Source organism: Bos mutus, chromosome 19, assembly GCF_027580195.1.
Source record: "Bos mutus isolate GX-2022 chromosome 19, NWIPB_WYAK_1.1, whole genome shotgun sequence".
NCBI lineage: Eukaryota > Metazoa > Chordata > Mammalia > Artiodactyla > Bovidae > Bos > Bos mutus.
In genome coordinates, this window is record NC_091635.1 from 47,019,601 (window position 1) to 47,047,175 (window position 27,575).

General features: G+C 50.2%; 1 protein-coding gene across 4 annotated transcripts; it reads left to right on the top strand.

The window, feature by feature from the left end:
• Positions 1 to 5,802: 5,802 nt before the first annotated feature.
• Positions 5,803 to 27,388, top strand: LIG3 (DNA ligase 3). 4 transcript variants are annotated; one of them, XM_014479404.2, is made up of 20 exons: positions 5,803 to 5,939; positions 8,366 to 8,913; positions 10,850 to 10,993; positions 14,044 to 14,250; positions 14,861 to 15,012; positions 15,829 to 15,995; positions 16,100 to 16,177; positions 16,693 to 16,861; positions 18,204 to 18,359; positions 19,706 to 19,837; positions 20,195 to 20,274; positions 21,203 to 21,290; positions 21,958 to 22,035; positions 22,287 to 22,410; positions 22,977 to 23,119; positions 23,462 to 23,536; positions 24,171 to 24,317; positions 24,784 to 24,991; positions 25,366 to 25,448; positions 26,645 to 27,388. In XM_014479404.2, the coding sequence occupies exons 2-20, from the start codon at positions 8,370 to 8,372 to the stop codon at positions 26,876 to 26,878; spliced, it is 3,009 nt and encodes a 1,002-aa protein (XP_014334890.2). In that variant the 5' UTR covers positions 5,803 to 5,939; positions 8,366 to 8,369; the 3' UTR covers positions 26,879 to 27,388. The 4 variants fall into 4 exon arrangements, with proteins under 4 accessions (XP_014334890.2, XP_070246553.1, XP_005899748.2 ...); XM_070390452.1 differs by having other exon boundaries at positions 14,044 to 14,151; XM_005899686.3 differs by lacking the exon at positions 26,645 to 27,388 and adding an exon at positions 25,613 to 25,752.
• The last annotated feature ends 187 nt before the right edge of the window (positions 27,389 to 27,575 follow it).

A 27,575-nucleotide genomic window follows, 5' to 3' on the forward strand; every position in this document is an offset into this window, starting at 1 on the left:
CTGCATAGCTTGCAGGATCTTAGTTCCCCCACCAGGTATTGAACCCACGCCCTCAGCAGTGAAGGCGGAGTCCTAATCACTGGACCTCCAGGGAATTCCCCCAAAGTCCTTCTTGATTTGGATCATGGAACTGCTTTGAGACTCCAGTAGAAGTTCTCCTTCCAAAAATGCACTACGCACAAATATTTATATAAAACTGCAAGGGGTTCAAGGACACCCCTGAGCCTATCCACAGATCCCATATGGGTCCACGAGCCTAGGTTATTACTGCTTTCACTGTTACCACCCAAGCTGCCCCCATTTCTCCCTTTCACGGTCATCAACTAACTCATTTTCCAGTTTCTCAACACAGCAGGCAGAGTGACAGCAATGTTGTTAAAACCTCATCAGATCATGTTACTTCCCTGCTCAATGTTACCCACTAGTTTCCCATTTCACCTGCAATAAAACAGCTTCTTTACTGGCGCAGAGGTTAAAGCATCTGCCTGCAATGTGGGAGACCTGGGCTAGATCCCTGGGTCAGGAAGATCCCCTGGAGAAGGAAATGGCAACCCACTCCAGTATTCTTGCCTGGAGAACCCCATGGTCAGAAGAGCTTGGTGGGCTACAGTCCACGGGTCACAAAGAGTCGGACATGACTGAGCGACTTCACTTTACAGTGGTTTACAGGCCAGGGTCTGTCTTCAGATCTCCTGCTGATCTCATCTCCAGTACTTCTCAGCCTTAACCCTTGCTGCTCTAGACACACCCATCTCCCTGTGATCTCTCAAAAGGACAGGCACAAGCTGGCTCTGGACCTTTACTTGCTACTCCCTCTCCACCTGGCTCCCTCCTTCATTCCTTCCGGTGTAGCCAACTGTCACTTCGTTGGCAAAGCTTTCCAGATTAAAACTCTGCAGTGCCATGAATGTATCCAGGCTGGGGAGTCAGGGGGAATGTACATCTTCTGAAATACCTCCAAGCACCAAACAGGTTGCTGTATCTGAAACACTGTATTTGAAACTGCGACCTACAGGAACTCCCTGGCAGTCTAGTGGTTAGGACTCTGTGCTTTTATTGCTGAGGGCCTTAGTTTGATCTCTGAGGCCCTAAGGTTGGAGAATGAAAATACCACAAGCCATACTTCCCTGGTGGTCCAGTGGTTAAGAATCTGCCTACCAATACAGGAGACACGAGTGCAATCCCTGGTCTGGGAAGATTCCATATCCTGTGGGGTAACTAAACCCATGGGCCACAACTACTGAGCCCACCCTCTAAAGCCTGTGCTCTGCAGTAAGAGAAGCCACCCCAGTGAGAAGCCCCACTGTCCACAGTTTGAGAAAGCCCACGAGCAGCAACGAATACCCACACAGCTGGGCGTATGATATTAATAACTGTTTATTAATTAAATATAATAATGATAATTTAATAATCATTGAATAATAAAATCTTGTTGAAACTAATAATAATTTCAAAAATAAAAAGTCCCACAAGCCTATGCACTGCACAGCCAAACCCAGGAATCAAACTGGGATCTCGTGCATTGCACGCGGATGTTTTACCAGCTGAGCCACTAGGGAAGCCCGATTTACAGTATTAATAATATTGTAAATCAAAATACAATAACTTATAATATTAATGATAATTTAATAATTATTGAATAACAAAATACTGCTAAAATTATAAAAAGTCCAACAACCCGACCCAGTGCAGCCAAAAAAAAAAAGAAAAAATAATAGTAATAATAAATGTGCAATCCCTATCCTGCCCTGCCTGACACCTCCTGTCCATCTCTTCTTTCTTTTTGTTCATAACACCCATCATCGTGTCCGACTCTTGTGACCCCAGCCCGCCAGGGTACTCTGTCCATGGGATTCTCCAGGCAAGAATACTGCAGTGGGTTGCCATTTCCTTCTCCAGGGGATCTTCCTGACCCAAGAACCGAACTCAGGTCTCCAGCATCTTTCCTGCTGAGCTACAAGCGACTATGAACGTGCCTTTTCCTTACTGTTTTCTATCTATCTCCCACACTAACCAGTTAGCTCCAGGAGGGCAGAGATTTTTGTCTGCTTTGTTTCAGTGCTATATTCCAGTGTTTGGAATAGTGTCTAAGCCAGAGTAGGCGCTCAATCAATACTTGACAGACTGATGACTAACTGAATGATTAAACTCTGCAGCACCATGAATGTATCCAGGCTGGGGAATCGGGGGGAATGCATATTTTCTGAAATACCTCCAAGTGCCAAACAATTTGCTAGTTAATATATGTCATCTCGTTTAATTGCCACACACAATCCTAAGGGATAGTTTTATCCCCATTTCACCACGAAAACTGAGCCCCTGAGAAGTTAAAATAAATGAAAGTTATACACAGCCAGCAGTGGAACATAATTCAAACCTAAGTCTGTATGACTCCAAAGTCCCCCTATTCCCATCACACATCACCTCCTTCTCCTTGGTGGCAGCTCCCACTTCTCCAAGGTCAGGCAACTGCCAGCTTTCACACTTCATTCAACTGTATCTGGCATCTGAGTCAAAGATCATTAAGGGGTTCCTTGGAGCTCTAATCAAGCTTAATATTTATTTTTTTTAACATGCACGTATTTGTTTTTGGCTGTGCTGGGTCTACATTGCTGCCAGGGGGCTTTCCCTAGCTGCAGTGAGCGGAGGCTGCTCTCCAGTTGCAGTGCATGGGATTCGCATTGTGATGGCTTTTCCTGTTGCAGAGCATGGGCTCTAAGCCTCTGCTGCTGCTGCTGCTGTCGCTTCAGCCGTGTCCAACTCTTAGCGACCCCATGGACTGTAGCCCACCAGGCTCCTCCATCCATGGGATTTTCCAGGCAAGAGTACTGGAGTGGGGTGCCATTGCCTTCTCCCGGGCTCTAAAGCTTGGGCTCAGTGATTGTGTAACATGGCCTTAGTTGCCCTGAGGCATGTAGGATCTTCCTGGACCAGGGATGGAACCCATGCCTCCTGCACTGGCAGGCAGATTCTTAACCACTGGACCACCAGGGAAGTGCAAGCAGGACATTTAGAGCCTAAGTCTTTTTGCACATTTACATCCAACATGGTCAAAGATACAACATAATGAACATCCTCCTGAGGGAGGTTTATTACTCTCAGACTCATTCACTCACAGGTTTCCTTCATGTACTCATAAATACTGGCACAGTACCTACCATGCACCAGCTACTGTTCTAGTCACTGAGGATAAAAAGATGCATAAGGTACTGATGTCACAAGTTTGTGTAGTCTGGGTCGTGTTCTGTTGGATAGCACCACAGAAGTGGTGCTGGGGCCACTTGTAATTTGTTTTTGGCCACCTCATGACATCTTAGTTCCCCAGCTAGGGATCCAACCTGTGCCCCCTGCATTGGAAGTGTGTAGTCTTAACTACTGGACCGACACAGGAGTCCCCCTCTCTTGCAGTTTTATATTCTCTCCTCACTGCATTTTCAAAAAACTAAACCGTTAAAATTAATGTGAATAATATATTCTTATTGAACCTAACATATCAAAAATATGAACACACAATTAACAATGTATCTTACAGTCTTTTTTTGATAATACGTCTTCAAAAATTACTGTGTTTTACACTTAACAGCACATCTTGATTTGGATTTTTTTTTTTTTTTTTTTTTGCCATGCTGCTTGCAGGATCTTAGTTCCCTGACCAGGAATTGAACCAAGGCACAGCAATAAAAGTGCCGAGTCCTAAGCCACTGGACTGCAGGGAACTCCCCATGCATTTTATTTTAATTGAAGTGCAATTGATTTATGTGTTTTGTTAGTTTCAGGTGTATAGCAAAGTGACTCAGTTACAGATACTTATTTTCTCAGATTCTTTTCCATTACAAGACATTGGGTATAGCTTCCTGTGCTATACAGCAGATCCTTCTTGTTTATCTATCTTATATACACTGTGGATACATTAATCCCAAACTCCTAATTTATCTCTCCCCTCGCCCAGCACATCTCAAAAAGGACTGGCCACATTTCAAGAGCTCAATAGTGATGACAGCATCTAACAGCACAGGGACAGGGAAAATGTCAGACGCAGTCTAGCGGACTTTCAAAACACTGTAGTAAATGCAGTGACAGAGTTCAGGACTGCTCAACCTCCAGAGTTGGCCTTGAACCTCCAGTGACCTTCCAGCCCCAGACCTGTTCATGCTGCCATACACAAGAGACTTTGCCCACTTCAAACAGTGACATCATGGCTGGCCTCAACCAACCAAACAATATAACCAAAACAAAATTCATCCTCTTACTCAAAATACCTCCTGCTCTCTCATATTCAATCTCAGTTAATGGCACCATTACCTATCTGTTCATTCAAGTCATCTTTAGACAAATGAGCACTTTACCTGGAAGGTAATTTAAAATTTAAATGCTTATCAAACAATGCATCCATCCCAACTAACTGAGCTTGTCCAGGGCACTTACTTTCATCTCTCACATGGGTCATTACAAGCACCTTTTTTCCTCCCCAGTTTTACTGTGAAGTAACTGACACATGTCACTGTGTAAGTCTAAAGTATACAGCATAGTGGTTTGATATGTTGTTGTTTAGCTACTAAGTAATGTCCAACTCTTTAGGGACCCCATGGACTGTAGCCCACCAGGCTCCTCTGTCCATGGGAATTAATCAAGAATACTGGAATGGGTTGCCATTTCCTTCTCCATGGTTTGATAGAGATACAATAAAAAACAAAAACAGAAAACTTTCCTTAAAAACGTGAACCTCTTCACGAATTTTTATGGGATCCTTGTATTGTTCAGTCACTAAGTCTTTCGACTCTTTGCAACCCCATGAACTGTAACATACCAGGCTTCCCTGTCCTTCACCACCTCCCAGAATTTGATCAAGCTCACGTCCACTGAGTCAGTGATGCACCCTTGTATGGTGCCATGCTGATCTGTGTCATTCCATTTTCATGATCTGCCCAAGCCAGCACTGGTGGACTAATTCCCTCACTGCTTCCTAAGGCCCTTAATGGCTCTCCATCCTCTACATAACAAAGGGCATGATCTTCCCATAAAATTTTTTGAAAGCACTCCAGGGCATGCGGGATCATACTTCCCCACCAGGGACCCAACCTGCGTCCTCTGCTGTGGAAGCCAGGAGTCTTAAGGACAGGATCTTTTTTACAGACCACAGAATTTTTCCCAGGGTCTGACCTTTGCTTACCTAACAATGCCCAGTTGCTCTACCTTTCCTAAACCGTGAACAAGTTCTCTCACCTCCTCTGAGTTTGCTATCCTTTTGTAAAAACAGCCGTTACAATCTCTCAAAAAGTTGACCTTAAAAAAAAAAAAGCTAATCTGAGGTTTAAAATAAATACACTTAAACAACACACCATCAAGGGTTTACTGTACCCATGACTCCTTAATACTGTATCTGTATCTATCCAGTGCCCCTTTTTAATTCAATACTTGCCAAATACTTACCATGTGCTAGCCACAAGACTGAGGGGGACACAAGACTGAGAGAATGCAGAAAAACAATATATCTTTGCTTTCCCCAAGCTCATTACAATATAGTCTCTCAACCAGTACCTTTAAGGACTAATCTCTAACATTAAGAGCCAATGGGGTAAATTGGAAGGGGGTGGGGTAAATTCCCAGAAGTTGAGAACAGGATGCGCCTCAGGGCGCCGCCACATTCTGGGACCTCCGCTTTCTCCCGCCGCAGTGGCACTTTGCGAACCAACCGCAAAGACCAACACCTAAGCCCTGGGCCTCACTCTGAGCACCCGCGCCACCTCCCACGTGGCAGGAAAGGGGCGGGGACGCGTGGCGCGGCTGCGGGAGGGCGGGGCCTGAGCCTCTGCGCCTGCGTGCTGCAGCCAGCTCGAGGACCCGGATTTAAAGAGACAGGCACTACAACCGTCTTGGCTGCGCGCGGCATGTGGGCGCCTGGTCCGAGGCCTGAGGTGGCGCCGGAGCCGGGAAGGCAGGTGAGGAGGCGGCGCGGCGGAGCCGGCTTGCGGGAAAGGGGGGCGGCCGGAGTGCGGGGCTCGGCGCGGCCCGGGAGCCAGCCCCCTGGTCTCCTCCCCCGCCCGCCGGCTCGCAGAGCCCCGGGGCACACCCTCCGTGACGTGGCGGCCCCCCGGGAGCCCGCGGGGGTTGGCTCCCGGGACCCCCGCGGCCCCACGCCGGGGAGGCAGGGCGCCCCAGCGGGGCTCCTCTGGCCGGGTCCGCCCAGCCGCCGCCCGAGTCGGTGCGCTGCGGGCGGAGCTCGGGAGTCTTTCTCTTCCCGCCGCGTCCCCTTGAGCCCAGCCCGGGGCTGTGCTCTGGACGCCCCTCCGGCTCGCGTCGAGGGCCTCGCCGCCTCCCGCCCTCCCCGCGGCCCCGGCGGGGAGCCGGTGCCCCCTCCCGAAAGGGGAGGCCCCTCCGGGAGCAGCGGCCGCGGGGCTCTCACTTCCCGGCCCGGCTGCGTTCGAGCCTCAACGGTTTCCCTTCTCGGCTCCCTTTGAGGAAATGCTGAGTGGCGGCCGCGGGGGGCCTGTGAGCCAGGCAGGGTTCCCCAAACGGCTCCGTGCCTCCTGGTGGCCCAGCGCCTCCCAGACCCTGCGGAGGGGAGGGCGCGGCTAGGTGCCCTCCCCCCGGCTCCTGGAGTCCTGGAGGCGGCTTTTCATAAATCGCTTTGCAGGAAGGTGGTGGACCCTAATGTTTTTTGTTTTTTTTTTCTTGAGCGCCTCTTACGGGCCTGCTCTACTTTCACATACTCTGTGGTTCAGCATCTAGGGGTTACAGAGCCCTTTGTGAAGTTTCTTGAAAATGTTGACTGTTTCTCCCCCAAAACGTACAAGGCTGAATGCGCACCTTTTGTATACATTTGCAAGGGAGTTCAGAGCCCTACCCCCCACTCCCATTCGCCCATCCACGGACCCAGTGTCATTTTCCCCCTTCCCTTGAGGTAGATGTTTTCCTTGTCTTAGGAATAAGGAAGCGGACTCGGGGAAGTTAAGGGAAATTCTCAAAAGATAACATAGTCCCAGAACTGCACGGTCACACTTGTGCTCGCGTCTCTGATTCCCATTTACCTGCTGTTCTCTGCATCACGTCTCACTTCAGCAAGTAAAGCCTGCTTTTCGTTATCACCCGCAAGCAATTTGACGACAAAGCCGGGTGCAGGCTGAAAATAACTCCTAGTCTGTTGAAAGTTGGAACTGGGAGGATACTTTAGAAAGTAAGGATAAAAGAAAGTGGGGGGATACTATGTGGATATGGTCCTTGTTTCCATGTGAATTGATTGAGCTCCTTTGATTCTTGCTGTCCAGTTACTTCAGCATTTCCAGATTGAAGTTGCAGAGTTATAACCCGGCTAATTGCACACAGGGAACCTTTGCTTAAAGGATAATCGCTTCATTGACTATATAAGGGTTTTATTCTTAGAATGACAACTCTCTGAGTTAGGTACTATTATTGTCCACATTTTACAGTTGAGGAAATTGAGGAACTGAGAGATTAAGGAAATTACCAAGGTCTTCTGGCCAGTGAGCTAGGATTTGAAACCATGGGGTTAGGTTTTAGGCTCCATTTAATTGCCTCTCAAGATAGGGCTTCTGATTAAATCCCAAATCTATATAGTGGCTTAATTATTTTCTGAGGATAACAGATATTTTATATTTCACATTAAAGACTTCTTGAAAATAATGTCTTTTTTTTTTTTTTTTTTTAAGCTGCACCACTTGGCTTTCGAGATCTCAGTTCCTCCTCCAGGGTTTGAACCCTGGCCATGGCAGTAAAAGGACTGAGTCCTAACCACTAGGCTACCAGGGAACTCCCAATGTAATTTTTCTTGATGATTAAAAAGAAACTTTAGAATCTTATTATGCTAAAGGGACACGACTGAGCGACTGAACTGAACTGAACTGAATGCTAAAGGGTCACCATCCATTTTAAGGCTTAGGGTTTACTGGTGGCCTGAGAAAGGGTTTTATGTTACTTGAATTTTTTCGATTGTGATTTACTAGGTGGGTCGCCGTCTATGGGGTCGCACAGAGTCGTGCACGACTGAAGCGACTTAGCGCAGCAGCAGCAGATATACATTAAATAATATCTAAATGTTCAATTAGGTAATTGAACATCCTGTTGCAGACTGAATTTTCCTGTACTGGAATTGTTCATCCTGTAGGCAATAAATCTTTCATACCTGGTCTTCCCTGGTGGTCCTGTGGTTAAGACTCCGAGCTTCCACTGCAGGAGGCGCCAGTACGATTTCTGTTCAGGGATCAGACAGCAGCCAAAAAAAAAAATCCTTCATACTTTAGGAAATGTTTGGTTGATCAGCATGGATTATTGTGTTAGGATGTCAGCCTTTGAGGAAATTAGAAGCTCCTCTGTAACTCACTTTTCTGCCTCTCCCCCTTCTGTGCAGCTGTATGACTTTGGCTTTTAAGATCCTCTTCCCACCAACTCTCCGTGTACTCAGGAAAAAAGAACTGTGCCTATTCCGAGAACATCGCCGGCCTGACATAAGACACTTTGGCCGGTGGTCAGAGACAGTTTTTTGTGGACACCACCTCCTCCAGAGAAGAAAGCCTGTTCCGTCCTTCCAGGAAAGCAACCTAAAACCACGTGCCACCTGCCTTGTTTACTTGCCAGGGTCGCATGTGGGACTCTGCAGTGGCCCCTGTGAGATGGCAGAGCAACGCTTCTGTGTGGACTACGCCAAGCGTGGCACGGCTGGCTGCAAAAAATGCAAGGAAAAGATTGTCAAGGGCGTATGCCGAATCGGCAAAGTGGTGCCCAATCCCTTTTCAGAGTCGGGGGGCGATATGAAAGAGTGGTACCACATTAAATGCATGTTTGAGAAACTGGAGCGGGCCCGGGCCACCACAAAAAAAATTGAGGACCTCACCGAGCTGGAAGGCTGGGAAGAGCTGGAAGAGAACGAGAAAGAGCAGATAAGTCAGCACATTGCAGGTGGGCTGGAGAATACTGCTTTCTCATCTTACTGGCTCTGAGAGGCCACGAGATGAGAGTAGAGCCCAATTTCTTTCATCCTATCTTTAAGTTTATTGTTCAGAAATAACTTCAAACTCAGGAATGTTGCAAGAATAAAAATAGTACATAGTACAAAGAATGCTCATGTTCACTTTTTTTTTTTTTTTTTTTTTTTGGCTGTGCTGTGAGGCTTGTGGGATTTTAGTTCTCTGACCAGGGATTAAACCCAGGTCCTCAGCAGTGAGAGTGCAGAGTCCTAACCCCTGCACCTCCAGGGAATTCCCTCAGATTTACCTGTTAACATTTTGCTCTCTGCTTGATCATTTGTGTTCATGTTTGTGCTCACTCTTTCGCTCTCTTTGTTACTCTCTCCTTCCACACAGGTGACTTTTTTTCCCCCAGAACCATTTGGGCATGCATCATGGTCCTTTGCCTTTAAATACTTCAATGTGTATATCTTAAGAATAGGATATCATGACTGTAATACAGCTATCAACCAGTAAATTTATCTTTGATATAATGCTTTAATCTACCGTCTGTATTCTAGTTTTGTCAGTTGATCAGATAATTTATAACTTTTCTCTCCCTTCAGTATGGAATCCTGATACAAGATCAGGTATTGCACTGAGTTGTCGAGTCTGGCCTCCTTTAATCTGGAACATCTCTGAGGTCTTTGTTTTCTTTTATGACATTGACATTTTTGAAGAAAAGAGTACCTACACTACTCCCTTTTCTCTCTCAACTTATTTTCTGTATGGACTCAGATTGCTACTTTTTCCTGGTGGCTTATCATTGTCCTGTACTTTATTAATTTGGTGCTAAATTGTCCCATATTTGGTCAGTTGGGAACCCCTTTGAGCTAGTTTTTGTCCTTGATGTCCAGATCACTTTTTAAAAATTGTTTTAAAGTACTCCCTTGCTTTCTGGCCTAACAGTATGCTCACTCTTAGGATTACCTATCTCAGTCGTGAAATCAGCCGTTTCTCTGAAGAGTCCTTGTTCCTGTTAGTGGGGGAAATGGCATTAGAGACAAAAATGTTGACGCTCTGTGCCCTGGGTGCATGAGATATCCTTGCTTCTGGGCCCTTTCAGCAGACAGAACTGGAAAATACGTGTTTGTATATACACAAAAACATATATGTGCACATATACGTGTATTCCAATGTATGCATATTTTAGAAATCTGACACTGATAAATCCAATTAGTCCTTTCTGACCTTCAGTGTCTTTGTAATATTCATGTCTTCAGTTTAGTTCTAGTCAGTATAGGGGGACTAAAATGGACCTCTGTCCTTTTTCTTTGAGAGGAAAATGACTTCAGGGAGAAAACTAATACATTTTTTTTTCCAGCCTCCCTCCCGCCCTGCCCAGCCTTAGCCATTGGCTTCACCCTTTATTACTTCCGGACCCAGCTCATTCAGAGGAAGAAAAATACGAGGGAGAGTTAAACTGTCACACAGCTCAAGTACTCAGCAGCTGCAAGTTTTCCTGCACGTACCAGATCAACATGCTCTGTTTATCCAACTTCATTTTACTTTCTTGTTTATCTTTAAATTGGGGCTAATTCCATAAGCTGAGGTCCTCACATTTTATCTGTTGACACATGATTTCTGACTTCCTCTGAATAATCTGAAGGTTATATGTGAGATAGGGGTGGAGAGTATTGATGAATATTTAAGTTACTAATAAAAGTAAAGAATAACTGGGTCTTTTGTCCCTAGAACACCTTCTCCCCAATACCCTAATACCTATTACTTCCAGTCAAGACGACCAGCCAGCCAGCAGTCACCTTTCAATTAATACCATGGTAGTAACTTACCTAGCCAGGCTGTAAGAGCAATTGATAGAGTCTTTGAAAGCTTTCTCAGGGATTTTTCACTGAAAGATATTTTCCCTTCTTTTTGGGGTCCTACAGATCTATCTTCCAAGGCAACAAGCACACCAAAGAAGAAAGCTGTTGTCCAGGCTAAGTTGACAGCCACTGGCCAGGTAGCATCTCCAGTGAAAGGTGCCTCATTTGTCACCAATTCCAATCCCCGGAAGTTTTCTGGCTTTTCAGGTAAGATAGGTTAGGGCTACGTGAGCTGTTGCAGTCCTTTTAATTAGGTATCCCGGGAGACCAAAATTTGGTACTCTGGTTAAGAGTGACCATTCTGTGCCATCTAGCCTGCTTAATACAGTTGACTATTAAACATCACAGGCGTTAGGGGCTCCAAATCCCCTGCGCAGTTGAAATTCTTTATCCGAGGTTCCACTTTCTGCATGGTTCCACCATACCCTCAGTTCTGCATCCCTGGATTCAATCAATTGCGGATTGTATAGTACTTATTTGCTATTGAAAAACTGTGTGTGTAAGTGGACCCATGCAGTTCAAACCCATGTTTTTCAAGAGTCAACTGTAATTTGCTTTCATCTGAGCAGAGAGGTAATGGCCAGCTAATTCTCAGCAACCCACAATGTATAGCATTTCTTTGTATATTTTAATCTCTGTTGCAGCAAAAAGATGTTTGTTCTTTCAAGACTTTTTTCCCCTTGAAGTAGCTTACATGGATCAGACATTATTACAACCTGCTGTTTACTTCCTTGTTTGGGTTTTGTTTTTGTTTTTTTTTTAACATTCTTTTACTTATTTGGCTGCGCCAGGTCTTAGTGTGGCACACGGGATCGTTCCTCTTTGCTGTGGAAGGCAGCATCTTTAGTTTTGGCCTTTGAACTCTTGGTTGTAGCCTGTGGGACCCAGTTCCCTGACCAGGGATCAAACCTCAGCCCCCTGCATTGGCAGCATGGAGTCTTGGCCACTGGACCACCAGGGAAGTCCCATCTTTGCTTTTTGATAATGGAAGACTCGTGAGGAATTGCATGCCTCCACTCGCCCAAATTGGAGGTGAAAGTAGAGGAGCGAGATGTCCTGCATGTCCTTGTGTAGCAGACGGTGTTGGGCTGGGGCTTTTGCCTGTGTGGTTCCATTTGTTCTTCATTTAACGTTGGGGAGTACTTTTATTAGGCCCATTTTATGAATGAGGAGACCAGTGCTCGGCATCATTATGGAGTTTCTAATAGTTACACTGAAGTCTGTTTAACTTCAATACCTGTGCTTTTTTACCCTCCACCTTGTTACCTGTTTTATTTGGACACATTCTTTTGACTGCCTCAGCTAAAGAAAATAAAGTCAAAACTCAGGAGCTCAGAAGTTGTTTGAGGAGATTGCTCTGTATGAGTCAAAAAAGCCCGGACTTGAGGTCAGAAGACCTGGGTCCTGGTCTGAGCCTCTGTGGCGTCATCTGTGAAGTGGGAATGGCAGCGCCTGCCTTGTGGACCCCACGGTGTCTCACAAGAATAAAGAAGAGAAAGTTGCAAAAACAGTGCCTGACTCTACGATTTTTTACATTTTTTTTTTTCTAATTTTATTTTATTTTTAATCTTTACATAATTGTATTAGTTTTGCCAAATATCAAAATGAATCTGCCACAGGTATACATGTGTTCCCCCCATCCCGAACCCTCCTCCTCCTCCCTCCCCATACCAACCCTCTGGGCCGTCCAGTGCACCAGCCCCAAGCATCCAGCATCGTGCATTGAACCTGGACTGGCATCTCGCTTCCCTACATGGTATTTTACATGTTTCAATGCCATTCTCCCAAATCTTCCCACCCTCTCCTCTCCCCACAGAGTCCATAAGACTGTTCTATACATCAGTGTCTCTTTTTGCTGTCTCATATACAGAGTTATTGTTACCATTAGATTTTTTACATTTTTAAACTCTGAGGTTTCCTTGGTTTTTGCCTAGTGGTCAGCCAAAGATAGAAATACGGAAGACTTCAGGTGTATTTCTGGAATAGCCTGGTTCTCAGGAGGGAATTTCAGGGAGGGCGGGTGTTCTGTTTCTTCCAAGCTGCCGAACAGTGACACTTTGGAGATTTTGTCCCTCAAAGTCCTCTTTAAATGCCAGGTCAGAGATGAGGATAGATTTCTAACTTACAAACCCCAGGCAAGAAGACACTTATATCAGCAGACAGCGTGGTAATGGCTGTCTGCTGCAAGCTTTCAGGGTGAAATTTACTTTGTAAATGGTCACAAGGAGGTAACAGGCTCACTTGTTTGGGTGTCTGGAGAGAAGTCCCCCTTGTTGCTTACCTTTTTTCAAGCTTTTATTTATGTATTTGTCCGTGTTGGTCTTAGTTGCAGCCTGTGGGATCTAGTTCCATGGCCAGGGATCACACCTGGGCCCCTGCACTGGGAACACGGAGTCTCGGCCACAGGACCACCAGGGAAGTTCCAAATCTAGAACTTTTCGTTATTGTTGTTGTTGTTAGTCACTCCATCGTGTCTTAACTCTTTGTGACCCCATGGACTGTAGCCTGCTGGGTTCCTCTGTCCACAGGGATTTCCAGATAAGAATGCTGAGCGGGTTGCCATTTCCTTCTCCAGGGAGTCCCTTCTGACCCAGGGATTGAACCCATGTCTCCTGCAAGTCTCCTGCATTGCAGGCAGATTCCTTACCACTGAGCCACGGGGGAAGCCTCCTTTTGTTTTTATAAGAAGAAAGAAGAAAAAGTGGTGATGGGGGTGATGGGGAGGGGCAGGGGGCTAGTGGCGAGCGACTGGGAATGCTTCTCTCCTCAGGCCTTGGTCTCCTCACCAATAAGAAGAGGTTGAACTAGATCATCTTTAAGGTTTCTTCCAGTTCCAACAATCTGCAGTAGCAGTAGTTTCAGAGTAACTAAGGCGTCCCTGATTTCTTTTTCCTCCCTGATTCCACCTTTTCTGGGTTCAGCTTTACAATTGTTCTGAAATCATCCTGACCACTCTTGGCTTGAAAATGGCCCTTGTTCTTCAGTAAGCACTCATGTAAGAAATACACATCAGCTGGTCCTTTGCTTCAGTGTGAGGCGGTTGTTTCTTTACTCTTAATAGCTGGGAGATTTGAGGAAATCACTTGACCTCTGTTTTTTCACCCACAAAATAGTACAATGATATCTGCTCCCAAAGGGCTCTTTGGGGAGATTAAGTGAAGCTACACATAGAGAACAGCAGAGTGCCTATTAGTTTCTCTTGCTTCCTTTTCAGCAAGGCAAAACGAATCATCTCTCCCTTTTTGTCTCTCCAACAGCCAAGCCCAACAACTCTGGGGAAGCCCACTCCAGCCCTACCCCTAAGACCCCTAAGACAAGTCTGTCCTCAAGCAAATGTGACCCGAAACACAAGGATTGTCTGCTGCGTGAGTTTCGGAAGTTGTGTGCCATGGTGGCTGAAAATCCTAGCTACAACACGAAAACCCAGATTATCCAGGACTTCCTTCAGAAAGGCTCAGCAGGAGGTGGGCCTCTAGCATCCTGGATGGGCTTCTCTTGAGAGCTCAGAGTCATGGCCAGCTTTATGGGCACGTGAACTGACAGTTGCACAGGCCTCGTGCTTGGTTTAATGCTCTGCTATATTGCTGTCTTGAAATTCACTGTGTAGCCAGATCTGTTCCAAACACACGGGCATCTTTCTTCCTTCCTTACTCTGCCCCGTAGGAGGCCAGAAGAACCTATCCCATTCGACCAAAAGGAAAATTCACTCTCCTGTTTGATTTGGGTTTTGTGAGACACTTGCACAGCTTGGAATATAATCTCCCAACTGTGTTCTTTTTCATTTGTCTAAAAAATGATCGTTGAACATCTGTGATGTGCCCATCACTGGGAACACAACAGTGAAAGTCATGGCTCTGCCCTGCAGGAGTTCATCCAGGGGCTACGGGGAAGCAGACACACAGACCCCCAGCTGCCGAATGCCATGGCCTCTGCTGCCGTGGTGAAACGCACACCCTCCCCTGAGGGCCTGTACATCGAGGCCAGCAATGCAGACATCTCTTTTGGTTCTTCGAGTTTATGTATTTATTTGTTTAAGCTCCATGTCTCAAGAAAGGTTTCTTCTGTCTCCTCCAGATGGTTTCCACGGTGACGTGTACCTAACAGTGAAGCTGCTGCTGCCGGGTGTTATTAAGAGTGTTTACAACTTGAATGATAAGCAGATTGTGAAGCTTTTCAGCCGCATTTTTAACTGCAACTCAGATGACATGACACGAGACCTAGAGCAGGTCAGAGAAAGGGGAGGGTAGGTGGATTCCAAGTGGGGTTCTGCGGAGCCAGTCACCTGCACTCTTTTTTTTCCTGGGAGAGCACATACTGTTTCAGAAAACTGAAACCCACTTGAGCAAGCTTTCATTATGAGAGGAGTTGAATGGGAGGCTACAGCTGTTAGTTTCACCAGATTCTGAAGACTGGACTTAGATTACTGCTGAGCCTGAGAGAAAGACCTAGACTTCGAGGGTGGACCTTCGACTTCCCACTCTCTCTCCAGGGGCTCTTGTTCTAGGCCTTTATTTGGCCTTACCATGTGGCATGTATTAATAGGGTCTTAGTTCCCTAAAAGGGATCGAACCTGTGACCCCTGTGTTGGAAGCTCAGCGTCTTACCCACTATCAGGGAATTCCCTCTGGGCCCTGTTTTTTCCTTGCTTTTTTTCCCCTTATAACTTGGGCTTGCCATTCAGTTTTGGTTTGTTCATGACTCCAGCCTTGACATCTAGAAAGTTGCTGTCCAAACACCCCCGTAATCTGATGACTGTGTCTGTCTCGTAGTTCAGATTCTAACAGGACTCACATTGGCTTGACCCTGCATTAGTTCTTACGTCACTTCTCAGCTGAGGCAGGCGGCCAGATCCTGTGGTGGGTGGAGGTGCCCTTTCCAGGAGCTGTGGGTGGGATACATTCTCTAAACAGTGAAGTCGATATTTGTGAGTTTCGGACAGGAGCAGTGATTGAAATCTCTAATTCACCTGTAGTCATGAGGGCTTGGGGGTTATATATGGCCACTTTGGGGTTGCTGCATGGTATTTTGGTTTTTGGAGACAGGGTGACGTGTCAGAGACAATCAGAGTCTTCTTTGAGCAGAGCAAGTCTTTCCCTCCAGCTGCCAAGAGCCTCCTTACCATCCAGGAGGTGGACGAATTCCTCCTGCGGCTCTCCAAGCTCACCAAGGAGGATGAGCAGCAACAGGCCCTGCAGGATATCGCCTCCAGGTGGGGCACTGCCCACTGGGGATGGGCCTGGGGAGACAGAATCACTAGGAGGGAAGGTGTGGGAGTCTAGAGCTTTGTCAGTTGCATGTGCCTCATCCCTCTAGGTGTACAGCCAATGACCTTAAGTGCATCATCAGGCTGATCAAGCATGACCTGAAGATGAACTCAGGGGCAAAACACGTGTAAGTACCAAGTCCTCGATGGTGGAAGCTGCCCACTCCCTGTGTTGTCAGCTGGTGTCGGAGACTTGGAAGCCCCGATTTGGGTTTGAGTCCTGATTCTGCCGCCGTCCTTCCTGTGGGACCCGTCAGTTGACCTAGCTCAGCCTCCGTTTTCTCATGTTAAAGGGAGATAATAGTACCCTTTTCACAGAGTTGTTAGAATCAAACACAGGGAATATGTCCAATAAGTATGAGTTGCTTGCCCACGCCAGTCCCCTCTTTGGTAGGGCAGCATCCAGGTAGCATGGTATCTCAAAAGAGCTGAGTTTTCCAAGATCTTTTTCTCCTGTGACAGTCTTTAGACAATAGGACATAACTGCTTCCCCATATATTGGGATTCATGGGTCCCAATATATGGGGAAGCGGTTATGTCCTGTTGTTGCTGGACATGATATGTTGCAGCATATTGCTGCTATCTAGAGCAGTAAGGTCAAGAACAGTGGTGTTTGTTTCCTTGCCCCTGTCGGCCTCGGCAGGCTAGATGCGCTAGACCCCAATGCCTATGAAGCCTTCAAAGCCTCACGCAACCTGCAGGATGTGGTGGAGCGGGTCCTCCGCAACGAGCAGGAGGTGGAGAAGGAGCCAGGCCAGAGACGAGCTCTGAGTGTCCAGGCCTCTCTGATGACCCCAGTGCAGCCCATGCTGGTAAGGACGTTGCTCTTGCCCTGCTTTCTGCTCCTGTGTGAGGTTACTACCCTTCCCTGTGAGATCTGAGAGGGTATGATAGTGAAGGCCCCGCAAGAAAGATGGCTGGAAGATTTGGGGGAAGGAAAAGTAGAGTTGCAGGGGGTGTTTCTCCTGGGGGAGTCTGGCAGAGGGGGAGATAGTGTGAGCAGTGGAAAAACCTGAGAACTCAGCCATCTCTGCCCTCAGCCAGCTGTGGAATCTTAGGTGAGGTCCTTAGTCTCTCTTGATCCTTTTTTCTTACGTGAATGGTGTCTGAAGTGTCTACCCTGAGCAGTTCATCTGTCATCTTTCCTGAAGTCAGGGGATGTGTGCAGTAACTCCTGAGTCTCTGTGACATGCCCCAAAGTAGCTCTGAGAGTTGGTGACAGAGCCAGCCTTCATGTGAGGGGGTACTTTGGCTCTCCTTTTTTTTCTGGAATGAGAAGAAGCTTAAGGAATGAAGACCAGCTCTCCTTGGGCCTCTGCTTGTTTCATGATAAATGGGATTTCCTTTCTGGCGTGGGTTTTCCTGTGCAATAGGACAGTCCCCGCCTGCCGCTGTGCCTGCTCTGAGAGCCTTTGTATTGTTTCAGTGGGGTACACTGCTTTCTATGAAACAGCCTTGTGGTGTTTTCCTGAAGTCCTAGTCTGGGGTTCTGTGTTGGGATAGCCAGCACCAAGATAGTAAGATCTCCACTTGAAGGACAGGACCAGTCACCTCCATTAGTAGACGTTCTGATTTTTATAAGAATTTTTTTGGAATCTGTTACACAGTCTCATTTGATGCATGGCGTAACTTATACTGGGCTTCCCTGGTGGCTCAGTGGTAAAGAATCCACCTTCCAATGCAGGAGACGCAGGTTTGATCCCTGGGTCGGGAAGATCCCCTGGAGAAGGAATTGGCAACCTACTCCAGTATTCTTGCCTGGGAAACACCATGGGCAGAGGAGCCTGGCGGGCTACAGTCCATGGGGTCAAAGAGTCAGATACAACTTAGTGACTAAACAGCAACAATCGGTTACACGGCTTCCTGGTTACCACCCAGGCTTTGGAGTTGGGTCTAGATTCACATCTCATTCCTGCCCTTCACTAGCTGTGTCAAAGAAAGTGGGCACATAACCTCTGTGAATTTCCGTTTTCTCATTCATAAAGTGAAAACAATATATCAGAATAGGACGCTGCCCAGCCTTTTCACTCCCTCCTGCCCTGAGGGTGCACTCTGGCTGAGGGGCCCCGGGCTTCATGCTGTCCCTGCCGAGCCACCTCTCTGGGAAAAGCACCTTAAGTCTCCAGGCTTGTCTCCCCCTCCCCTGCCCCCAAGGCTGAGGCCTGCAAGTCCATCGAGTATGCCATGAAGAAGTGTCCAAACGGCATGTTCTCTGAGATCAAGTATGACGGGGAGCGAGTCCAGGTGCATAAGAAGGGGGACCACTTCAGCTACTTCAGCCGCAGTCTCAAGCCCGTCCTGCCACACAAGGTACAGAGCCCTTCCTTTCTGCCAGGACTCTTCTACCTGTCTCTAAGGATCTCAAAGCCTGTGTTCCGTTGCCATTTCAGCTCTGGTGCAAAATAGAATCTGTTTTGTATTTGTTCAATAGAAGAATGTATTGATTTATTCATTTTTGGAATCTTCCAATAATGTGGGGCTGCTCAGGAGGAACAGCCCGAGAGCGTAGCTGGGGGTCAGCCATTGTGGAGCCTAGGGGCAGTGACACCAGGACACCGAGTTTAGCTGGTGCCTGTCGTCTGCCTTTCTAGGTCCTGTGTGCTCCCCCTGAGCTATGTCGTGGCTCGGGTACAAAGAACTGTTAGGCAGTCAGTCATTAATGTATTCAACTTTTTTTTTTTTTTAATGTTGTGTCTGCGCCACACAGCATGCAGTATGTTAGTTCCCCCACCAGGGAGCAAGCCTGTGCGCCCTGCAGTGGGAGCACAGTCTTGTCCACTGGACCACCAGGGAAGTCCCCTGTTCCACGGATGTTTATCAAGGGTTTATACCAGGCACTGTCGAAGGTAGTGGGCATCCAGCATTTAATGAAAAATTTCAAAAAAGGACGGAAGTTCTGTGCCTCCAGGGGCTTACATTCAGACGTAAACACAGTCCCATGGGGGCTTCTGAGACCCCGGCTTCTGCCCTTAATCGGGGGGCATTCAGAACCTCGCCCCTCAGCCCTTCTCAGCTCCCGGGGCCTCTGGGAGCCCTTGGGGGTTGTCCAGGGAAAAGCAGTGGGGACAGCTGGCTCGGGTAGCTGGGGCATGGGTAGCCCTCCTGTCCCTGCTCCCCCTTCTGTCTGCTCAGAGTCCCGGGGGAGGGGACGCTCACACCCTTGCCCAGCCTCGCCTGCCTGGGCAATCAGGCAAGGCCGTCAGTTTTGAGTGTTTCTGAGAGCTGAGCAGGACCTCTTTGCGAGCATTAGTGAAGACCCTCCTCATTTTTCTCACTGCTCCTAAGGGAGTCCATTTCTCTCTTTCCCTCCTTTTCCCACTGGTCTGTTCTCCTGCACGAATCCCGCCTGCCCACCTTCCCTCCCTCTGTTCCATGTTTGTCTGCCTCCCTTCTTCCCCTCATTTTCACCTTCAATCTTTTCCTTTTTCCTGCAAATTCTCTGCAGCCAATAGAAACTGACCCCGAGGTGAGCTGACCTCTTCCAGGGTCTGGGCCGAGGTCCTGAAACAGCTGATTGTTCCTGTCTGGCCAGTTGCCAAGACCTAAGTCTGTTTGCACATCAGCCAGGCTGGCGCGTGTTGTGTTCCGTGTTCCCTCGGGGCCCAGCTTTAGCTCTCTGTGTCCTGGCTCCCTCTGAGTGACCCTTCTGCCTCCAGGTGGCCCACTTTAAGGACTTCATCCCCCGGGCTTTCCCTGGGGGCCACAGCATGATCTTGGACTCTGAGGTGCTCCTGATCGACAACAGGACAGGCAAACCACTGCCCTTTGGGACCCTGGGAGTGCACAAGGTACTGGTTCAGGCCCAGTGAGCAAGAGTGAGTGTGTGCGTGAGTGTGCCTTCAGTCCAGACACAGAGGGCTGTGTCGCTGACTTAGGGTCAAGCTTCATCTTTGGATTGGTACTGACTTTAGCCCTAAGTTTGGATATGTTTTGTTTTTGTGTTTTGCATAAGAAGAGCTTATAGTGGCACCTGGCTTATAACTGGGTCAGTCTCCACTTAGGATGTGTCTGCCAAGTGCCCTTGTGGCCCAGGGGCTTCACAGCACAAACACGCGTTATGTACCACACACTTCAGAGGGTCTGTGAAAGTGGACTGCTTCTCCCGTGTGTCCCTCATGTACCTGCTACCTCATTTTCCCTTACAGAAAGCTGCCTTCCAGGATGCCAATGTCTGCCTGTTTGTTTTTGATTGTATCTACTTCAATGATGTCAGCTTGATGGATAGGTGAGGAGTCTATTTTTGATTCCTGGGTAGGGAGGCGGGGGCCCGAGATTGGAAAGGAGAGAGGGCAAGGAGCTGGTGCAAGTGCCTCTGGGCCCAGGAGCTGCAGTGGGAAGGAGCGAGAGGGAGCACAATCACTGCACAGCCGGCTCCCCATTCAGTGTTAGGAAGAGCCAGTATGCTGACGAGATCTTGACTCTGAAAGCTTAAGTCAGAGGAAACCCCGCCACCCGAGGCAGAATGGACTCTTGACGAGACACCGACTACGAGCACTGAAGGGTTTCCTTACCTCTTCAGAAGCGCCTCTGGGTGCATAAGGCAGATGAATTTCAGTTCAGAGGCTTTAGTCTTGGGAGAGGCTGACAACCAGAAGCTTGGGATTGTCAGGCTGTGTGGTTGGGACCACCTTCAGGATAACTCACAGTCTTGACCTCTTGAGTCCCAGAAACCATTTGGCCCCCTCCTCCCTTAGAGAGGCATCCCTGCCCCCACCCCCACCCCCGCCTCCAGCCCTGAGTGTGCAGGGGGAGACAGAACTGCCAGGGTAGGAGCTGGGGTTTGGGCTTGAAGTCCTGGGGCCTGTCCGCCTGCTGACCCAAGCACAGCCCACCTGGGGCCTGGAGTGAGACAGGGTGCAGCGAAGGAGAGTCAGGGTTATTTTTCAAACGGGACCAGGGTTTACACAGTCTGTCTGGGCTGAGGAGGTAGAGACAGGACCTATAACAATGAAGTAACTCTGTGCCGCAGCTCATACCATCAGTCTTTGGTCCCAGTGGAGCCCTGGTCACCCTGGGCGGGCAGAACTGATAGGCACGAGGGCCCGGAGCCATGGCAGACCCAGGCCTCTCAGGAAGCCAGTCCATCCTTGTCCCCTCTCCTCAGAGCTGTGGGGAACATCCTGGCCTGACCTCAGCTCTCCTGTCCCCCTCAGGCCTCTGTGTGAGCGGCGGAAGCTTCTTCATGACAACATGGTGGAGATTCCCAACCGGATCATGTTCTCAGAAATGAAACAAGTCACAGTGAGTGAGGATCCCACCCTTGGCAGTGTCCTCGTGATTTGAAAACAAAGCAGAACACCGCATGGGTCAGACGTGGTTGGGAGGATGAGTGTTAGTTATTTTCTTAAGAGGAAGGCTGATGTGGATACGAGCAGACCTTGGAGATACTGTGGGTTTGGTTCTAGACCACCACAGTAAAGCAGTATCACAAGAAAATAAGTCACATAACTTATGAATTCCCAATGCATAGAAAAGTTACATTAACACTCCAGTCTATTAGGTGTGCAATAGCATTATGTCTAAAAAAACAACGTACATACCTTAACTAAAAATACTACTAAAAAATGCTTACCATTATCTGACATTTTGTTAAAAAAAAAAAAAAATACAGTATCTGCAAAATGTGGTAAAGCAAAGCACAGTAAGACAGGCTCTGCCGGTGTTCGTGTGCTAGTCCCCACCTGGCAGGGCAGGGCGTGAGAGGTCCTTCCCAGGTGGGCGCCCAGAGTCGCCGCTGAAGCAGCTCTGGTTGGTCCCTGCTCTGCTGGCCGTTTTGTTCCTTGTATTCAAGTCAGGGTGTTTGCAGCAGGCACTTGGCTAGTGTGTGAGAAGGAACCACCTCTGCCTCGCTTCCATAGCCCTTCTCTGTTCTCACATCAGTCTCAGTGTCTCTCCTGCTCTCCCCCAGAAAGCTTCCGACTTGGTGGACATGATCAACAGGGTGATCCAAGAGGGGCTGGAAGGGCTGGTGCTGAAGGACGTGAAGGTAAGTTGGTCACATCCTTTGCTTTCTTCCGCCCTGGCCAGGACGTGGCTGTGGCAGTTTGAGGTGCTGGCGGGGGTGCCTTCGCAGGATTCTGGATGTAAAGGCTGGGTTTGTTTTTGTGTCCTGAGTGCCTTGATGGAGTGGGAGGGCACTGCGACGGATCCAGGGTGTCTTGAGAGCAGGTAAAAAAACCCGCCCTTGCAGAGCCTCCATTCTCATTTGTGGTCTCTCTCTTGCTTGCTTCCCCTCAGGGTACATATGAGCCTGGAAAGCGTCATTGGCTGAAAGTGAAGAAAGACTATTTGAACGAGGGTGCCATGGCCGACACAGCTGACCTGGTGGTGCTTGGGGCCTTCTACGGGCAAGGGAGCAAAGGTCAGGGTGGCCTCTGGCCCCTGGGATGGTGCTTCTTTGAAAGGCACCACTCAAGGCATAGGCCGGCCTTTTTCCTGGCTGGACGTGCTAGCACAGCCAGTTGTGACGTCTGGAGCTCTGGCTTAGGGGCCCTGACCTTGCCCATGCTGCCTCAGGCAGGAACAGGGAGCGCTGCGGACCCAGGCAGGGAGAGGTCAGGCGAGAGTGCGCTGAGCTCACCGGCCCAAAAAGACACCAGCCACTGTTTCTCCAAGGCCTGGTGGCTTTCTCCTCAGGGAAAATCTCCATTTCCTAACGAGGGGAAGCTGGGGTCTGAGGAACTAGAAGTCGTGGCATCTTTTCCTGGGTGCCAGACGCCATTCAGCTCCTTTTAGTCCAGCATTCAGTGTGACTGTCCCGAATTCACTGAAGTTGGGACTCAAAAGGGTTAACCTCACACGGCTAGTGTGGATCCAGGTGATCTCCAGGGCTCCGACGCTGAGGCCCCGGCCCCTTCCTCCGCAGGCTGCCTCTCACAAGGCCGGCAGGTGCCCCCCCACCCTCAGCCCAGTCCCTCCTCCCCGCAGGTGGCATGATGTCCATCTTCCTCATGGGCTGCTATGACCCGAGCAGCCAGAAGTGGTGCACCGTCACCAAGTGTGCAGGAGGCCACGACGACGCGACGCTCGCCCGCCTGCAGACGGAACTGGACATGGTGAAGATCAGCAAGGTGAGGGGGCCCTGGGGCCCTGGCCTCTGGACCAGCCATCATTTCTGAGACGGGCAGTGTTGTGGGGCATGGCGGGGAAGCTGTAGGTCTCATTTGTCTGTCTCCACAGAAAAGGGCTGCTGCTTGCATAGGAGCAGTGTTAGGCCCTCAAATCCTCTGAGGACCTACCCTGTGGAAACTGGCCTGTGTGCCATCCAGGCCACAGCCTCTCTGGGCAGGGAGGATGCCAGGGGTGAGGGGCAGCCTTTTGTGATAAGTCACCTCTTCTCACAAGCCTGCAACCAAGAGCGCGTTTAAGTCCTGTTTTGGCAACAGCCCAGGACAGCATCTTTTCTCCTCTAGGATCCCAGCAAGATACCCAACTGGCTGAAAATCAATAAGATCTACTACCCTGACTTCATCGTTCCAGACCCAAAGGTATTATCCCGTGGCCGGGGGTCCTCCAGCCCCCAAAATGAGCTTGTACATACTCTACTGCCACAGAGACGTCATCTCAGCATCGCTGACAGTCCACCCCAGGATGGGGAGCCAGGGGACAGGCACAGAAAAGACCAGTCAACACTGAGGGGCATCCTCACTAGACAGGAAGGGCCTCTCCTTCCTCGAGTCACACGCGGCCTGGCCCAGTCCTTCCTGCACTGACAGAGAGCTGAGGCCCAGGGAAGAAACAGGGCTCCCTAGGCCACACAGCATCGGCAGTGGGGCTAGAACTTGTCTCCCTGCTGTTATCCACTGCTGTTTCAGTTGTAACTGTGCTCTGTTGCTTTTAGCTGGGCTTCCAGGTGAGGCTCAGTGGTAAAGAATCTGCCTGTCAAGCAGGAGACACAGGTTCAGTCCCTGGATCAGGAAGATCCCCTGGAGGAGGAAATGGCAACCTACTCCAGTATTGTCAGGAGAATCCCATGGACAGAGGAGCCTGGCGGGCTGCAGTCTATGGGGTCACAAAGAGTCAGACGCAACTTAGCAGCTAAACAGCAGCATCAGCATTGCTTTTACCTGATGGGAAGGTGTTTTCTACTTAACCAGTGAATGACCTGACTTCTCCTGACAGAAAGCTGCCGTGTGGGAGATCACAGGGGCTGAATTCTCGAAATCTGAGGCTCACACAGCTGATGGGATCTCCATCCGATTCCCTCGCTGCACCCGAATCCGTGATGATAAGGACTGGAAGTCCGCCACGACCCTCCCCCAACTCAAGGTGCCGGCGACTGGGCTGCGCGTGTCCTGCTCCCCCTCTCCCGGCTCTGGCACCCAGCGCACCTGACCCCCTGCGTCCTCCCCTTCTCCTTTCTCCAGCATGCTGAGAGGGGCCAGGAGGGCAGTTACTAGAAAAGGGGAGCAGTGCGGCCCCTGGAGAGAGCTCTGCCTGCATCAGGCCCCCTGGGCAGCCCTGGACCCTGTCTCTCAGCCTCCTGGGCAGGACTTGCCCCCCAGGCTTCAATCTCCACGTTGCTGAGAAGAACTGGGGAACAGAACAGTGATCTGTGCAGATTACTCCAGAAACTGGGCCAGAGCTAGAAAAGCACCGAGGAGGCCGGCTCCCTTGGCCTGCTGCGGTCCTCCTCCCCTCGTTTTCCTCAGCCCGGGCACCTAAGACACCACACAGACCGCCTGAGCCCCAAGGCTGGGAAAGGAGGGGTAACGCGACATTCTCCCCCTCTCAGGAGCTGTACCAGCTGTCCAAGGAGCGCGCGGCCTTCGCCATAACGGCCGGAGACGAGGGGAGCTCCGCCACAGGGGGCAGCAGTGGGGAGAACGAGGGCACCTCAGGGCCGGCTGTGCCTCACAAGGCCCCAAGAGCCTCCCCCAAGCAGCCTCCCACCAGCGCCAAGAAGGCTGGGGGCAAGCCGGGCGGCTGCACCAGCAGAGGTGGTAAGGAGGGAGGGGCTGGGGCACTGAGGAGTGGACAGGGACCCCATCTCCCCGCCCAGCCCTGAGGTCCTGGGACCCCCTGTCCACTGCAGCTGGCGTTGGCTGCGTTCCTGCTGTGTGTGCATCCGACCGACGGCTAGCCGCTGATCTGCGGGTTACCCTCCTGCTCTGCACACGTGACAGACAGGGCCCCCGAGACCCCATGGGAGCTGGGGATGAGCCGCCTCTGAGCTCAGGGCTCAGCGGACAGCCCTTCCTGTCTCACCCGTGCTGATATCAGAGGGGCCTGCCCTTCTCTTAGCTCCCCTGACTTCAGGGACCATTATCACTGCTTCTGCCCTCTCGTGGTTCTCACCCTGAGCTCTCGCCTGTAGGCAACCTGCCAGCTGCAGAGCCCTCCCCTGTGAGAGCGGGAGTGAAACGGAAGGCTCCTGATGTGACCCCGTGCCAAGCCAAGGTGAGGGTGAGCGCCCCGTGTTCCCAGCCCTTTGCATTTGGACACTGCGCGATGGGCAATGTGTGGTCAGGCTGACTGCCCGCCCCCGCCCTCCAGCAGCACCCTGGCCTCGGGCAGGGCCGCAGTCCGCTGGCTCCACCCTGTGCCCTCTCGTTGCCTTGCAGAGGCGGCCAGCCAGCAAGCGGAGAGGAAGGAGAGCTGTGCCCACAGGCAGGAGATAGAGCAGCCAACAGGCTGCAGGGACCTGCCCAGCTGCCGGTCCCAAATCCCGGTTGCCATTAAAGGGGAGAAAACCCAGCCTGGGTGTGGGAGTGCAGCTGTGTGAGTTTGTGAACAGGGCCAGCCAGTGAGGAGCGGGAGAGGGCGCTGGTTCAGTTGACCGGCCTCCTCCTCTCCTCTCCTACTCCGTTGTCAGTTTGGTTTGACAACCACTATTGAGCACTTACCAAGGCCAGTAACTCGGTTCCACCCTGGAGGCACTGCTGGCTCAGAGGCAGATAGAGGTGTTGGCATCTGGTCACCACAGGGAGGCTGTGCCACCCCCGCCCCCCGCCCCGAGGCAGTCAGCGTGGAGGTCACGACACCCAGGCCCTGAACCGTCACCATGGCACCCAGAGGACCTTGCGGTCTTTCCCCTGCCTGAAGCCCTGGAGCCCATCAGTCACGAGCAGGGCTCCCGGACCCTCGGCGCGCACAAGACTGCTCGTGGGTCAGGCAGCATTACTCCGGGCCCACAGGCCCTGCCCACCAGTCCTTGGGTGGTTCCTGAGACTTGCGCTTCCCCTTTTCCAGGTCCCTCGTGGGGGACCCGTTCCCTCGCCCTTCTCTTCCTCTCAGCAAGGATGGAAAGGCATGTCGGTCTTGCATAACCTGGAGTGGCTGGAGGATGGGGGTTTGGGGTTTTTTATCTTTACTTGGCTGTACCAAATCTTAGTTGTGGCACACGGGGTCCTTACTTGTAGCATGTGGGACCTAGTTCCCTGACCAGGGATCAAACTTGGGCCTCTTGCACTGGGAGCTCAGTCTTCGCCACTGGAGCACCCAGGGAAATCCCAGGATGGGGGTTTTAGGCGTTACCTTTTCTCCTGTAAACACTTTCCCGGTGTCCTGACCGCCAGTCTCTGTCTCTCAGCTCCTTCCCGAGCGGGGTCAGAGCCAACCGCCCCAGCCCAGCCCTGACTGCTGTGCGTTTGCAGGTGCTGCTGGACATCTTCACTGGAGTGCGGCTCTACCTGCCGCCCTCCACGCCAGACTTCAGCCGCCTCAGACGCTACTTTGTGGCATTCGATGGGGACCTGGTACAGGAATTTGACGTGGGCTCAGCCACACACGTGCTGGGTGGCGGGGACAGGAACCCCGAGGCCCAGCAGGTCTCCCCCGAGTGGATTTGGGCGTGTATCCGGAAACGGAGGCTGGTGGCTCCTTGCTAGGACTGCCGCCTGCCCCTCCCTCGTGTGTACTCCCGGCCGCACTGCTTCGGGGCGGGCGGGTGGCCGGTTGAACCCAGGGTGGGGGCCGCTCTCTTCTCCAAGCTATGCATCTTCCAGAGCCCACCAGCCCCGCCTACTGTCTTCCAGACTGGAGTGAGTTGCTGTGTGCCACCACTGAAGTCAGGTGCCAGTTTACATAGGTCTTTCAGATAGGGTGCTGGTTTTGACCTTTTTTTTTTCCCTATGAAAAGCTTTTTTAAAAAAAAAAAATGGAACCCTCTCAGAGTTATCTGTGTCCTTCCCCAAACACCTCCTATAATTCTAGTGATTAAGGAATGGAGGGGAGGCTGGCTGTTGAAGTTCCCCTTCTACTTCCAGGCTCCTTTTAAAGTTGTATTTAAAAGAGTATCCTCAGATGCTTATAGTGGGCAAAACTTGTATTCCGCCTGGCCATTTTTGCCAGGAATGAAATTGTATCTGAAAGAAAACAAAATGGATTTTTATGTCTCACTTCTCCGTGTTCTATTAAACAGTGTGTGGGTCCTGTTTGAAGGGAGGGGACCAGGAAGGACGGACAGGGAGGTGGTGTGGGCTCCGGGGCCACGGGCTCAGGAGGAGCTGCCCCTACCCCACCTGCAAACAAGACCAAAAAGCTCTTTGGAAACCCAGCTGAGGACAGATCTCCACAGCCTGCTTA